Source organism: Dermacentor silvarum, chromosome 8, assembly GCF_013339745.2.
Source record: "Dermacentor silvarum isolate Dsil-2018 chromosome 8, BIME_Dsil_1.4, whole genome shotgun sequence".
Lineage (NCBI taxonomy): Eukaryota > Metazoa > Arthropoda > Arachnida > Ixodida > Ixodidae > Dermacentor > Dermacentor silvarum.
The window spans coordinates 105,233,445-105,249,286 of NC_051161.1; the positions used below are offsets into that span (position 1 = coordinate 105,233,445).

Genomic DNA, 15,842 nt, shown 5'->3' on the forward strand with positions numbered 1-15,842 from the left:
GAAACAATCAAAGGCAGATTGCTAAGCGCGCCGTTTGGCCGGCAGTGGGGAAGCATTGGTTAGCGAAACCGGCTGAGGGGATGGCCGGCCTTCGTGGAGAGAGTTGAGGCAGTGACAGCGGCCAGCAAGATATCGGAAGACGCTGCAACACCGAGCTTTTAGTCTCAACTTCGCCCTCCATCCAACCACCCGGGACGCCCACCTCGGGTTTATAGCTGCTGCCTCCTCAATATATATCCTCCAATGTTATAGCCGCGACATGCACCTCCTCCGCCCTTGTTACAGCGCCAGAAAAAAAAAAGAAAAAAAAGGAGAGGGGGGTTCAGCATGACAGAGCAGAAAGGGAATGACGTGGAGCATCTCCGGCCTGGCATTGCTCTTGCGACACAAGCCTAAAAAGTAACGGTAACCGAGAAACTAAGAGAAAGGGGGCGCACGCAACGGTGAAAGAACAAAGAAAATGATGTGAAAAGTGCTGCCATCTAGCTTCTGCACCCTGTAGCTCATGCGGGCGTCACTCGTGTCTCGTTAAAGATGTGGAGGACAGGCAGAAGCGGCAAAGATACAACCGCTCACTGGTGCACCCGATGTCCTGTTCAGTCTCTGTCCGTCGCAGTGGAAGTTGCGCAGCTTCTTTCGCAATTGTGGCTTTCATTTTATTCTTTCTGTCATGATTTTCGCTTCGTGATTGGGTAAATCAAGGGACGGTAACCATGTGAGTGAGCTCCGACTGGCCACTTTGCACTAGAGTGAAGAGGCAAAGGCAATAAAAAAGTAAACGACATAAAAAATAAGAGGAAAAGAAGTTAGAAAGAGATAAAGGAAAGTGCTCTTAAGTGAGAGGAAGACCGCACCAACTCTGATCGGCTGTTCAGCCGTTTACTCAGGACTGGTGATTCAAGTGCGTTGACTCATACTGACATGAAACTACAGCGCGAACAGAAGTACGAAGATGGACGTGAGAAGACGCCAACGTTGTGGCCTGTGTCGTTTGGTCACACTGTATTTGGCTCCTGATAAGCCGCCCGCCACGTCGTCTTTTAACAGGGTTTTAGGGACGTTAGCTGTCTTTGAGCTTCGCTATAATAAAAGTACTTTCTTAACTAGGAAACCGTCATCAGCGCACACGCTAAAGGGCTGAAAATGGGCGTAAGCGTCCCTATGAATCTACGCGATCGGCTGGTCGAAGACACGTCGACACCAGCAGTTATACGTGCGCATTGTGCTCACGCTTAACATTCTAGAGCTCACCTGTTAGTAAATTTCCGGTTGTTTTTTCATCCTTCTTGGGCAGCACGTGCTAAAGGTTATTTTGTAGTATTAATTTGCTTCTTTTTCTTTGCTTCTCACTCTAGGATGACTCTCTTGCTGGTGCCTCTGTGTGGGAGTTCGCCTGCCACTAAAGTTGCCGACTATTGTGACACGCTTGATTAGAGCAGCGCACAGAAGTCGAGGGACAGACCCTCAAAAATGAATCGCTGCCGATTAGCTCAAAATGTCGATCCTGCTGCACTACTGTAAAGTCAGTGTTCCGCGCTTCCGGTCACTGTAATAGTTTATTCGACGATGCACCACAGGACGCCAAATAGAGTGGAAACGGAGACTTCGTTACGAGATCCTTTCTCGCTAGACCTCACTCGCAGGCATCATTGCTGCTGATTGACAGGTTAGAGCACAGTAGTTCAAGCCAGCCCCTCAACATTTCTCTCATAATAAATATTTCTCTCATGCTCTTCGGTCGTGGCAGTGTTCGTGCTTTTATCACTGCGAGCGCCAACCTGCAGGCGAAGGCACAAAAGAAGGAAGTGCGCAACGAAAATTCATGGCTACCTTTGAGTGGTCGTTCCAGAGTGGTTTGGGGAATGCTAGAAAGATTGCGTTGAGGACAGAGCCGGCTGTGGGATGTTTGGTGGCCGCTCTTCCGCTAACATTCAAAATACTGCAAGATTATCTGAACTTGAGCTTATTGGTGCGGCTTCATGACGGAAAAACCACACGAAAAACGGGACGAGAAAGAGGACAGCGCGTAGCCCTGCCTTTACTTTCTCGACCAGTTTTTCGCGCTGTTTTTCTCTCGTGATCCACAATGAATCCTGCATTCCGTATTATGCGACTTCGTCAGGCTTCTGGAGCGTTCTTCAAGGACAAGTCGCGGATGTCCTTTGGCAACTGCAGCTCCCTGAATGCTGATTTCGTTTTGGCCCCGTACTTATATTACCCTAATATTATTACCTTATGGCTAAGTTTCTTCTGGCCCACCTCGCCTCATCGCCGCTGACCCGAATATGGGAGTCTATTCTCTGCCTTCTCTTCCTTTGCTTCTCGTGCGGTTTGAACTGCGCGCTTATTTGTTCATTCGTTTTTCTCCCCCACCCTGTTCCACTCAACAAGCACTCCACGAATTGCACGCTGAGTGAGCGGAACACAGTAATCAGACAGCGCTTCGCGCTCGCACAAAGAAATGAACGCAATGAATAGACGGCTGTGTGTTCATTTGAAATGGAGATTCCACGCCCGTCCGAACGCTGCCTGCTCGCTCCGTCGCTCGCGCCGCCGAGTCTAGAGACCCGACCGGAGCCCGGGTGGAGTAGATTAGAGCGCTCGCAAAGCTGAGCGCGCTGTGCTTCTTCTTATTTTGATTTTATTTCATTTCTCGCCTTTTTCTCTGTCTCTTGCGCGGAGAAAATGAGGTCAAGGAGTGAAAGGTGAAACAAAAATTTAACAAATAGAGGAAACAGTGACTGAGAAGCTAGTCTCTTGTCGCGGGAAATCACGAAATCCGACAAATGCGCTGCCGAAGCGGCGGGTGCGTCACTTATTTCTTTGTCTCTTTCGCCCCTCTACCACCGGACTTGGGCGCGGGATCCGCCGAGATTTTTCGCAGTTGTTTCTTTTTGTTTGAATGGCTGTGTCGGGTAGAGTGAGTGGGCTGTGATTGCCAGAGAACAGAGGAGAATTTGTTTTTGCACTTACCCGCAGGTACTTTTCTCGGTCGGCCCGACGCAACTGTCGGAATTCTTTGAGATGCGTTTTGTAATCTCCCTTCAATCTCGGCTGGCCTCGCGCTACGCCTTCATTACTGTGGCTTTCGTACGATGTTCGGGGATTAGGCGGAAGTAATGACCCCCCCTGCCCCCCCCCCCCCCCCTTTTTTTTTGTGTTGATAGAAATGCGCAGTTCACTGAACTTGTTGCTCAATAATGACTTTGCTGGAACACTCGTTCGATTCGTATAGGGCTTCCCGTCTGCAGGGCTAGCGCTATACGTGCTCGAGAGCTCGCCTCAGTGGTGCGTTCCCGATGCGCATGTACCATCGCTATTATTCTCTCGTTTAGTTCTGTCGTTTTTTTTTTTTGTTTTGGCTAGGATTTTGAGATACTGGGCTTGTCAGTAGCCGAACTTTACGTTCTGTCGCGGTTATTAAACAATAACGATGACGAGAACAACAGCAAAAAAAGTTGTGAGAGCTGTCGGCCAGTTGCGCGCGCTTCAACGCCCAATGCTTGATCTGCCTAGGAAGCCTACATGCAACGGCGTTGCATGTAGGCTCCCTAGATCTGCCTTGTTTTCATCACTTTTGCAAGATAAACCGAGTGAATGCAGTGGTAGCGCTCTTACACATACCTGGCGTGCCGCGGTTGTTTAGCGGCTACGAAGTTGCGTTGCTAAGCACGAGGTCGCGGGTTCGAATCCCGGCCGCGGTGGCGGCCGCTTTTAGATGGGGGTGAAATGGCAAAAACTCCCGTGTTGTGGATGTTGGGGGCACGCTAAAGATCCCCTGGTGGTCAAAATTAATACGGAGTCCCCCACTACGGCGTGCCTCATAATCGAATCGTGGTTTTGGCACTTAGAACCCCAGAATTCATTCATTACACAAACCTGTCACGGTTGCTCAGCAGCAGCGGCACTGTAATCTTGATCATAACTCCACACTACCGAACCTGGAAATTGCGTATAATTTGGAGCATTATAATAATGATAAAAAAAACATGTGGATAAGATTGCGGCGCCTGTAAAGGAGAACCGCGTTTTCGAAATCCACGGGCACTCGTTTATTATTCTTGCCTTGAAGATTACCAATCATTGGCGAAAAGCATAGCCCTGCTACGAAACACAAAAACTCCCATTATTCGGTGTCTGCAGCTGCAACTTTAACGCAGTAATGCGGCCGTGCTAAAGGAAGACCCATTTTCGTGATAGATGCGGAGGCTTGACAAGCTACACTCTGCGCATGCTGACAATGATTTCATCTTGGAAAGCCCTGACTTAGCTATCCGAATAATCGGGTCACCAGATGCCGCGCGGTGGTTCGAGGGTTTACGACCTTTGGCAGCACAGCTGTGCTTAAACTGCTTATGAGCAGAACCGATCGAGTGTCAACTTTCTGAAGCTTTCTGTACAAGGACATAAAAGCACCTCCACCAGATGTCACGTAGTAGTGACGCTGAAGTAAACAGTCGTAAAACTGGGTATGACGAAACTGATTCTTTATTGGGTGAACCTGTGCCCACAAAAGCACGTTACACTCGAAGCACAACGATAGCGGCGAAGACAGTCGGCAATCGTCGAAAATCTGATCAGCGGCGAAACGCGTCGGCTTTTATACATGAGTCATCGAAGGTTCCAGATTATTCCCTGGTGCCCGCGTATCTTCCAGAAAGTTCTAGACCATTCGCGTCGGTCATACTATCAGATTACGTAAGCGTCGGTGAGGGACAACAGACAACGGATAGAAGCATCGATAACGTTCGAGAAATTTGGGAAACATGCAGGCGCGTCCTGTGCCTAGCGATAACGTTTAGCATTTGTTAGTCGGTGAAAAGCGGTCACCGGTGAACGGTAAACATGTACACCTGTCAATATCAGACTATGTGTGTTGCGCCATTTTCTTTTATGGAGTGTAGACATTTTTGTTGTTTATTGCTGTGCACGAGTACCTCGTGTGGAATAGTCATCTGCTTAATCGCTGTAATGGTTCAGTGAACACTATAATCTTGTTTATTCATACAAAAAAGCAAACATTGTGGAGAAGTCGGCGACGAATACGTGTTGCATTTTTAATACCGTAATAAATGAATCAATTAGCTTTCTTGGTACGACACGCCTGGCAAAAATCTTGAGTCGCTTGCTTTCAACACTTTGTTGCTTCAATACTTTCAGCAATTTGCAGCACCGTCGTTAGGAGCCTGCTAGGGTTGCACGCTGCTTTGAAGCCGCCAAAAGTCTGAAAGTATTGAGCTGTGTCTCATGAAGCAGTGTAACTTGATGGGAAAGATAATTTAGTTTTTGCGAACGTTAAAGTACCATACGAAAAATGTGCAGGCCAGACTTGCGCCGTTTCAATGTGTTCGTAACAGTATTGTAAACATCACCCGAAACGACAGGTACGCGTGAAGTCGAAAAGCTAGCGTAATGCGGTCCCTCGTCTAATAAGGCAGTAAGAACCATCGGTATATATGTTCTCCAGTTAGGTACACAACTTGTGATTTTCAACTGCTGCAGTACTGTGTTCCAAGCGTAATAAACAGATTTCAGTAGAGGCACGGCTACATGCTTTATCAAGAGGTTTTATGTCGCAGATGAAGTGTTTGATGGGCTAGTTTTGTTAAATATATGTCTTTTTCGTGGTTTTTAGTCGAAGCGGGCGACTATTGTCTGTTTATATTGTGTGTTTTCAGTAACTTTTGTACATGAATTTTGATGTACCGTCGCCTTTTGATGCGTCTTGGTTATTTAATCTTGTGGGGCAGGGCAAGCTGCTGTAGAGGTGCATTATCTGCGGAACTCTTGCTGTTATATATGTATTGTACTGCGTGTACCAAAGTCTGAAAAGTAAGCAAGCTCATTGTGAAGAAGGCTTCCGTTTAGGGGCCAAAACGCCAAGTGTAAGCGATAGTTTTTCACCTTCGTTTGGTGCCTGCTCCATCCATCCACCGACCGACCGGCTTCCACTCCTACCCAGTCGTCATACCAGCTTTGTCATCCGACACTCGTCATGCCGTCGTCATCAAAGTCATTGTAATGCCGTTGACGTCACGATCTCGTCGTATCATTGTCATCACTTCAGTAAGGTCAATCCCATCGTGGTTATGCCGTCGTCGTCAAATCGCCTTCGTCTTTCCATCGACGTCAATCTTTCGTCGTAATTCTATCGTAAGCATACTGTAATCATTCAGCCGCGATCATGCATCCGTTGTCAGACCGTCGTTGTGCCGTCGTGGTCGTGCAAACGTCGTCAAGTCAGTTCCGCCATCCGACTCTCCTCCTGCCATCGTCGTCACGTCAACGTCGTCATACAGGTTTCGTGATACAGTCATCGTTGCGCCATTGTCATCATACACTCGTCGTCATCTCAATGTCATTATGCCATTGTTACGCCGTCGTCGTCACTGCGTCGGTGTCATACAGTCGTCGTCATGTCGCCATGCTCATGCGTGACTTTGGCAAGCGAGTGCCATAGCAAAGTGGGACGGTATCGGAGTATGTGGCATATAGCCGAATGAACGTAAGTCTCGATCTCACCACTACATGCGTTAAGTAAACATTATTTAGGAATACGGTCTGTCGCTACATTGCTCGAATGCTATTCGCATCACCATCGTCAGTCATCGGGAGATGAATTCTGTCGCATTTTTTTTCTTTAGCCTTCACTTTGCCAGTGCATCATCGGGCGGCTGATTGCACGTCCTGTTGTCTTTCTGTTGACCTTTGTGTCACTTTTTTTAGCGCATTTACGCGCGTCCCCTGACACGCACTCCTCTGCAACTTGTGGCTCTATTTTTTTGCCCTCTGTTCTGCAGGGAGGTGTGGAAGGCGCTGTTGCTCGGCCAAGTTCTGTCGGGCCTCCTCTGCGGCACGGGAGTCACCAGCCAAATCCTGCAGTCGCAGCACAACCTACAGATCCCCACGGGTGAGCACAACAATGCTGCTCGGTGCTCAGTTTGATACAGTAACGCTAAAGCGTCACGTGTTATCCGTTTAAACCAGTGAATTGTTCTTTTTGGACTTACTTTTCATTTATATCGCGAAAGAGGCTTGCTAACTAGTTATTAAATCCAAGAGAAAACATCTCGTTCCCGCCTTTCGTGCCGATAATTTGGCACCTGTACGTAAGTGTGACGTCACGAATTTCTCGCTTGAGTTTTCGTGTTTGGACAGATTCTAGCAGCTTGCCAGAACGCACTTTACTCTTTCTTTACCGTGAAACAATTAACTAAGGCATTTAAATTATAGGTGCTGTAAAAATAATGATGTCGCGGCTGGCTTACTCCTTTTTTTCCGGGCAAATGATTGACTAGGGGGTGCATTCACGTGGCGTCACGTATGACATTTTGTTGTCCTATTCACACATTCCGCAGGGAAGAGTGGTGGCGGTAGAAAGTGAGAGCTAAATACACAGGAGCGAAGCTCAGTGTACCACGTCTTGATTCACGGTTCAGTTCACAAAAAAGGCAATGATAACACGTGTCTCACACCCTTGGGAACAGCACCTCGTTTTCTCTACTGGCAACGTCAAAAATGTGGCATTTAAAATTGCTGTAATGCTATACCTAAGCGAGCGCTGACAGCGAAAGAGATTGAATTGAGTAGACGTCGTCGGGATGATGCGAAATGGCGTCGCATCACGAGAGTTGCAAGTAAGATGAGAAAGAACGCGTTCTCTTTCTGCTTCGAGGACATCGACATCTCGAACCGATCAAACAAATATCTCGTCCTTTCACGAAGGCGACGCTAGCACTCAACCTCGCAAATTCGTACACAATTCTACACCGCGCGCACAAGGAGTGTCATTTATCATCAGTTGGCGAAGAGATTTCGCAGTTCGAAGATCTACGTGTCCTACTTCAGTCTCCATAGACTGACTCATCTTACTGCGCCATGGCCTGGGCGCACGGTACCATCGACCAGTGCATGTCAATATCTTGCCATGTTCATAACCTAAACATGCCAACACATTATTAAAGGACGTTTCAAAGGAGCAAACATGTAGTACTTCAAGTGCTGCCACATAAATTAACGCCTGTCGAATACATCAACGCTTACCATTCTGCCATATCTGACACAGACACCTCATGACTGGGTAGCTACGCAATAAACATTAGATGAACATTCGTTTACATTCATTGTGGATGCAAATGCTGCGCATGAACATAGACTCTCACAGTGCGTGGGTTCTGGAAACTCTTCCTTTTTATCGCTAAAGAAGTTCCACCCGAACGTGGCCGCAGGGGAGCGTATCAAGCAACAACAACAACAACAAAAAATGTTCCTGCAGCGAAAAGCAGCCTATTAAGTGTGTGCAAGCGATCAGCGAAAAAAGAGCCCCGAGTTTAGAAAATGCTGTGAAATATGGCTGACGCGATAGTGCTCTGCCAAATCGTGCAAGTAGCCTCTCAGGTCGGGGCCTGAAAGTAAAGTTTATCCGAAGTGAGAAACAAACTCAGTTGCCTCAACCTTGATATCTTTTTTTTTTATCGATCTGTTTGCTTGTTTTTCCCGTGTTGTCAGCTGGATAACGTTAAAGCTCGGTGCATAGTAGAAGAGAAGGCTGCCTACAAAGTGAACAAAAACGTTTATTCAATATCTTGCCCGGAGGGCCAGAGTTTGGCCGTTGCGAAAGAAAGGTCGGAAAAGTTTAGCGCTGGCACTGTCATCGCGTGACGCGACGCACGGTGAGAAGACCTGGCAGGGGATACGTAAAATTTACGCGCTCTTGAATAAGTCATGAAAAAAAAAGGTAATGAAAAAAAAAAACTTATTTTCTTCACGAAACTTTGGAAGCATGGGAAATATATTGTAATAACGTAATAGCACCGGGAAATGAAAAGAACTACACCATGATATTCGGACTTTGGTGGTCCCTGTGCCAGTGAAGGCAGGCCCATCGTCTGCACGCGTGCAACAGTGTAGTTTTTCAGATCAGCTTGTGGTGGACGTGCGTCGCGACGTCGTCGAATGCACGTTGCGGGCTAGCCAAAGCGAGAGTGCGGTCAAAGGCCTTGGCACATTTAGACGGACAGAGTGTTGAAATAAGCTCAGCCACAAGATTACAATCTGTCACTTGACCACGTTGAAACAGTTTGGGATGTTTAAAGTGTTCGCCTGACGCGAAGTCTAGTGAATCGACGGACTTGCCTGAAGCATGATGACGAAAATATTGCTCTATAGTAGTCGATCAGTTGAAGTCGCACAGCCAGTGAGCCAGCCATGGGTAAAGGAAGTTAAGAGGGTTAAGGCTTCCTGAGAAATTGAGGGTGAGGGTTAGTAAGGTCATTCAATTGATCTTTTCCTAGACGCAATTAGAGAGGAAGCCAAGCTGAGCTTCGACGAAGCCCTCACAATAGCGGTCTAGGTATCGAAGCGTTTTCACGATGGACAGCTACGATGGACCGCTACAGCCACTTATCCAGCCACTCTTCAGCCCTGCCCTTTCGCGTTACCATGGCGAACTGAAAACGAAACTTTACCTGCAAGCTGTGACGCCAGCGAATGATAGCACATCGCAGCTGTTGAAGAGAGCTGCCCGAATTAGCGAATCTCTCGTGAAAGGAACCACGTTTGCTATTGGTTCCGTGAAATGAACCAATAGGAGTGGCCGAAAGAAAGCTTTTGGGCTGATTTGAACTAACCATTGGTTTGTGATAGTTGTGTGCTTTTAAAACTGCTTGTGATTGATAGAGTGCTCCGGCCCTACGCTGCCGAGTGGCAGAGAAGTGGAATTCTTGTCTGAATGGAATTGCTTAAAACGGGGAATTCGGTCTTTTTATTGGGGGAGGGGGTGGGGTGAGAGCGATGAGAGAGCTGGAGACGAGGACTCCACAAGCTGTTGGCGAAATGTATGTATGTAAATAAACCTGTACATATGGAGGAGTTGCTGTGAGCCTTGTTTCAACGTCCAGCCTGACAACGAACGGAGAATTGAGGGCCATGAGCCCAGATCAACAAGGGTGCCGTCGGGAGCGACGGACCAGCAACCGCCTGATTCCGTACGAAAAACAGAAGTGTATGTGTACGCAGAGAGAAGAACGACTCGAAGGGCAGGAGTTACGTCGAGTATCATTTGACCCATTTCATTATTGTGGCCGTGATACAGCTTCCTACAATAATCGCTAGAGGCAACTCTGGCGCTGCGATCGTTCAGCCGCAATGGGGATGACGGTTAATACATGGATTTGTCTGATCTTCGTGCTTGTGGCTTCAGGCGTCCTTGTGACTTCGTTTATTACGAAATGGTTCTTGCCGTAGAGGACGCGGGCAAAGCAAGGGGGATACAGTACACACGCAGCACTTGTTGTGTATAATGGCAAATCAGTTCTGCTGAATTCCGCTAGGTGAAGGAAGGTTCATGAAGTGAAAAATTGACGTCCACCAGTATGTATAGCACGAAGCTACAAAGGAAACCCACACCGGTTTCTCAGAAAGAAAGCTTCGTAGTTGAAGAAAAATTCGTACTGGTCTGGGACCAGAACTAATTTTCTTTATCTACGCCGTCTGGTGCAAAAACCATTTCGTAATGCATAAGCAACTCGCACAAACAACCACTTTGAATGGATTCATTTATTACGCTGTGTCTGCCTTCAGTTGGCCTAAACTTTGAAGCTATCTGTGCATTTTTAAATGCCGAAGACGATTAGACTCTGCAAACACGCGTAATCGCTGCTAATTGCAGTGGTTGCGCTTGTCCATGCGTCCATGGCGTAGTCGTTTCAATATCGGGGCTCTGTGCTAGAGGTCCTGTTTTCGCTTTTGCTGTCAGACAATTTTAATTGGGCTCTCGTAAATATTTATAACGCAGTACTTGAAAATGATCAGTTTTGCAAAATCGCGAAACTGTTTCAAGTCATAAGGGTGAAGTCTGGGCAAGTCCATGTACTAACTGTCATTCTCAGGATGGATGAACCACCCTGCTTGCATATAAACTAGCGCCACAGTTCTTTCTCGTAGTTCTGTGAAATTCTATGGTGTCCGTGGCCTTATAGAAGCTGGCATGTGCACACGGCCGCTCCCGCAAACGGAGTCTCGCGTACACGTACGCATGCGACGCGAGGCATGCGGCTATTTGTCAACACAATAGCAGTGAAATCCGGGAGCAACACAATGGTCTGCGAAATCCGGGAGCGTTCTCTAAGCTTTACCAGATCGCATCCTATGTCCGGCGACAAGCGATACATCTCGAGCTTGCTGCTAAGGGGAACGATCTAAATTTAGGGGCACGGCACAGCATTTCACATCACGAGTATTACACAAATTGGATGAAAATGGTTTACGAAATGAATATTTATAATCGCAGAGTTGCACGAAATGAAGGTTTAGCATTATTTACTCACAATGTGCTTTATTATGTTGGAAATTTCTCAATATTTTTTTGCTCCTAGAGTTGCGAGGCTCAACAGCCTGATGGCGTTGCGAAGCCCGAAAGCCCCGCAACTCTACCAGATCGTTGTTTGTTTATTAAACTATGAATTGGTGAGAAAGTATGCCACCGAAATGCCGGCTATGCCAGTCCGCAAAAATTCACTCCACCGACTGACGAATGTAGGAAAAATCTCACAGGTAAACAAAAGGAACAAAAGAAAATTCTGGCAGGAACCATCTCAGGATGACGGTCGACGTTATGTGGTTTGCATTGAAGCAACGTATTAGGCGTGTATTGCAGCCGGAGTCCTTTGTAGCGAATCCCTTTGTACAAACTACGTCATTTTACTACGCGCGTGGCGCGTGTCTAAAAATGTGTTCAGGCAAGACCGTCCGATTATACGATATGATGCGGGTCCCGTTCCGCCCAGCACTAGAAATTCCGCCTGCCAATAGGAGCTTCTTTTACAAATGTCTACTCATTCCTAATTGTAAGGGCGGACAGTGCCACTTGCAGCACATATGGTGTTGAGGAAACCACCAAACTTCTCCCACGTGCCACATAAGGAAATGAGAGGAGTGCCCTTCGGACAGCTTTGGGGCATTTAGATGACAGGCCTTTTACGGAGGAAAAGATCTTGGGCCCGTGGCCTCGTGCGCATGCTATGTGCAAAGCCTCAAAGAGGCTGCTGCGTTTTTTGAAATGCACCATCCTGTATGACCGCCCGTGACAAACTCGGTGATGAATGTTTGTGTGTAACTGTGCTAAGACTGAACATCCTCTCTTCCTTCACCTCTTTCAATCCCATTTCTCCCTTCCCCAGTGCAGGGTAGCCTACCGGGCCCAGCCTGGTTAGCCTCCCTGGCTTTCCCTGATGATGTCTCTCTCTTTAAATATCTGTTTTCTTTGAAAAGCGGCATATACCCAGTTGAACATACCCTGTGACCCAAGTTGGCGTGAAAGAGGCTATATACAAACATACACCCCCCCCCCCCCCCCCCAAACTGGATAAATTCCCAACCGCATTAAAACGTGTCCGATGGTGTGTCCGATGGTGTGTCCGATGGTCGGTTTCGACCCCGGTTCCCCCAGGGCTCGGCCCATTACACCATGGACTACCCAGTGACCCAAGTTGGCGTGCAAGAGGTTAGATACAGACAGAGAGGCATACTGCAAACTGGTTGAGTTCCCATAGAATGCCGATCGCATTCCAAAAAAAGGCAGGAAAGGGGAAAAAAATCACGCTCCATTCCACTGATGTGAAGGTGGATTACCAGCGAAGCAGTCTAAGCAGTGTGACGCGACATAGAGGTGACACAGAATTTAGATCTTGAGAAGTGACGGCGGTCATCCTGAAGAAAACACAGGCACACACACTTTTATTTTAATCGGGGACATACATTTGTGTGAAATGCTACCGCCACCTCGGGGAGCTGGAGGAAACTAGACATGTGCGACGGGACCGCCACGCCGGGAGAGCAGAAAGAAACTAGGCACGCAAGCGCTTGGAACGACGACAAAGAAAGGGCGGTGCGAGTGTACACGTGGCCCACGCGGGTCGCAGAGCGACAAATCTTTGAGAAGCTCTGATTATCTATCTACCTGGGAATCTACTGATCTTAAAAACCGTGCCTATTGATAACTTATCTACTGAAAATGCATATCCAAGTGATGAGATGTATAAGCTTTTGCATAGAATGAAGTGCTTTTGCGTCAAATTCGGGAGCTCAGTTTGCACACGGAGATTTGTTGACGGGCACGAAAAATGCACGGAACCCTAGCCATAGACAGCTTCGCTGTAAAAAGAGTTGTGCAAATCCAACGCACTGTGCGAATCGAAGTTATCCGAAGCATTTTGCCTGCAGCTGGCTGTGCCGCATTGTTTGAGGTTCTGCAAGACGTTACCAGGTTGGCCAATGTGTTTGTCTAGATACAGTATTTGTGTGTGTGACGCAAGTGCAGTGAACCAAAATTACCGCCAGTGAGTGTGTGTGACCACAACAGCAAGACAAAGGCGATGGTAAAGACAATTGCAGGAATTTTTTACGAATGGTCGAATTGATGGGAACGAACGGCACAGAGGTGCGAGAGGGGTAAGATACACAAAAACGAAATGCTCATTGATGGCAACACGTGGTATTACTTAGAGGACACAAACGAGTGGCTTAACGGGGTTACCGTGGTATAGCCTGAAACCCGTGTCTTTTTATTGCCATTTGGACGAATGACGTTGTGCAGCTGCTCGTCTTGGCCGATCCGTGCTCACGCTGCCATTATGAAATTCGATGCAGCGTTGTCGTACTCGGACGCTAGAGAGCTTTAGCATGTCCGGTATTCGGGTAAACGCAGGCTGACTGGGCGTTTTACCGGAGGAGGGGAGGCGTAAACGTAAGCGGCCTGCACAGTGCCCAGCCAGCTGGTAGCGCAGAGCTCAAGCAGATAAACACAGCTAATATTGCAGTAACCAAGTGTAAGTGGCGTAATCGTGTTGCTGCCGAAAGTTCCGGGTTACGGCAAACGTGAACGCCAGTCAGAAAGCCGGTAGCGACATCTTTTGACACTTTGTCCAACAATACGTGACAGTTTATTTTGTTACCTAAGTGTTTTCGTCAAAGCAATATATAAGAAAGGACTCTTTATTGTAAATATCACCGCTGCCAACATTTGACACGCGCAGATAAGCAGAATATCATTAGTTTCGGCGATGAAAACTCTGTGTTTCTCTTAATAAGGTCTGATTCGCTAGATGGCTTCGCCAACCCGAAGTGTTTTTTTTATTTTTTATTTTATTTTTTAGTTAATTTTCGTTTATTTTAAATATTTTCTTTTTTTTTCATTCAGCCTTAATTTATTACTCGCCTGTTTCGAAGGATACGGCCGCAAGTTCACTTCATTTCAACTCAAGTTTATGCTTCCAGTTAGAAGGGCTGTCATATTTGCTACCACTTGGTCGCGTCGCAGAAGGTGCATTAAACTTAACTCGTCCCTTGGTCCTCCCGTGGTGATAAACGCAAGCGAGACGCAGACATGCACGGCGTGGACTCTGTGGCCGACGCCAGTTTCTCGCTATGTTCTGGCTTCGTCCGGCTCGGCTCGCAAAACACGGTGCGCACGTTACCATATGCTGTAGTTGCCGTCTAGTATGCCGTACGGTAAAGTGCGCGCATGCGCAGTCCTCGGCCGTTACGGTATTACCGCACTTACCGTACGGTAACTTGCAACTGCTAAAACTCTCTATTAAAAATTACTTGGAAGAAACAGCAGATGAAAACAGTTAGTATGTTTGCGACTGTCGCATTGCCGGCACTGTCAGTCCATTGTCACCGCAACGCCGATGTTTCTTGGTCCTGCAGCGCAGAGTTTCGTCAACTACGTGCTTCTGTGCGCGGTGTTCACCACGTGGCTGGCGTGCCGGGGCGGCGACGCGGGCCTCATACCCGTGCTAAGAGCCCGCGGTGGACGTTACTTCCTGCTTGCATTGGTGGACGTCGAGGCAAACTATCTGCTGGTCAAGGCCTACCAGTACACCACGCTCACCAGCGTACAGGTACGCTGCTCCCGGAGGGGAAGGCACACGTATCAAACCATCGGCGCATGTATTCGCTCTCGCACGAGAAATCTCAAGCGTGATGGCTGCAGTAGATCGCCGTGGCACATTTCTTTTCGGGCTTCGCTTATCTTCATCTATCGCGCGTTATTGAGCTTTTGTTCTCTCGACATTATTTAATAAAAAAAAAACCCGCGAACAACGTTCCCAATTCTTAACTGAACTCATGCCTTTATTTCACTATTGAGAAGGGTCAGCGGCTTGTGCTATAAAATTTCTAAACCTACCTTGCAGATATATGTAGCGCTAGTGTCTGCTCAGGTTCTTAGAGCAATGCCCGGTTCTATCATCAAAGACGTCATCTTAGGTGTGAGCGTCAGCAAGACAAGGCGTGTAGCTGTTTTGCAGCTGGTATCACAGCAGATGTGTGTGAAGCTTCTACGTTCTGTGTTCATTTATCAAAAGAATTTTATGAAATTGTCTCGCGTCAATATACGCGTATATTGATGTTCCTGGAAAGGCCATGCCGCCCTCGAAGGAGCAACACTAATACAAGGCAACTGTGAATCACATCATTCTTATAGAAAACAGCATAATAATTTAGCTAGTTTCGTGGTTTGGCTTCACCATTGTACCAACAGCCTGTGGTAGTAGAGTAGGTATACATAACGGTCGTTTTAACATCCGGCCGAGAGAAATAGAGTGAGAAAGCAAAAATAGAAACGGCAAGGAGTCCAACCGGACAAGCGTCTGGTTGGCTGCTCTCCGTTGTTGGTGAAGGGAATGTGAGTTACACTACAGGGTTAATTTTGTGAATCAGGCCTGCGTTTCACCAAAACAGCTATTCTGGCGGTCACCTAAATCTAAGAATATGTTCGAACCACATCGATGTAAAGTGTGGGTTATAAGCATGGGCTAGTATTATTAGGAACACATTTT

General features: G+C 47.4%; 1 protein-coding gene across 8 annotated transcripts in view; it reads left to right on the forward strand.

Annotated features, from left to right (window-relative positions):
• The window catches only part of LOC119461604 (solute carrier family 35 member F2-like), a 438,758-nt gene that overhangs the window by 406,211 nt on the left and 16,705 nt on the right, over positions 1-15,842 (forward strand). For 2 of the 8 annotated variants that reach the window (XM_049655162.1, XM_049655166.1), the window contains exons 3-4: positions 6,801-6,910; positions 14,710-14,903. The exons of 4 other annotated variants lie outside the window; for them this stretch is intronic. In XM_049655162.1, coding sequence (XP_049511119.1) covers positions 6,801-6,910; positions 14,710-14,903 — 304 coding nt within the window. The remainder of the gene's footprint in view (positions 1-6,800; positions 6,911-14,709; positions 14,904-15,842) is intronic. 2 more of the 8 variants (XM_049655165.1, XM_049655169.1) reach the window with 1 other exon arrangement.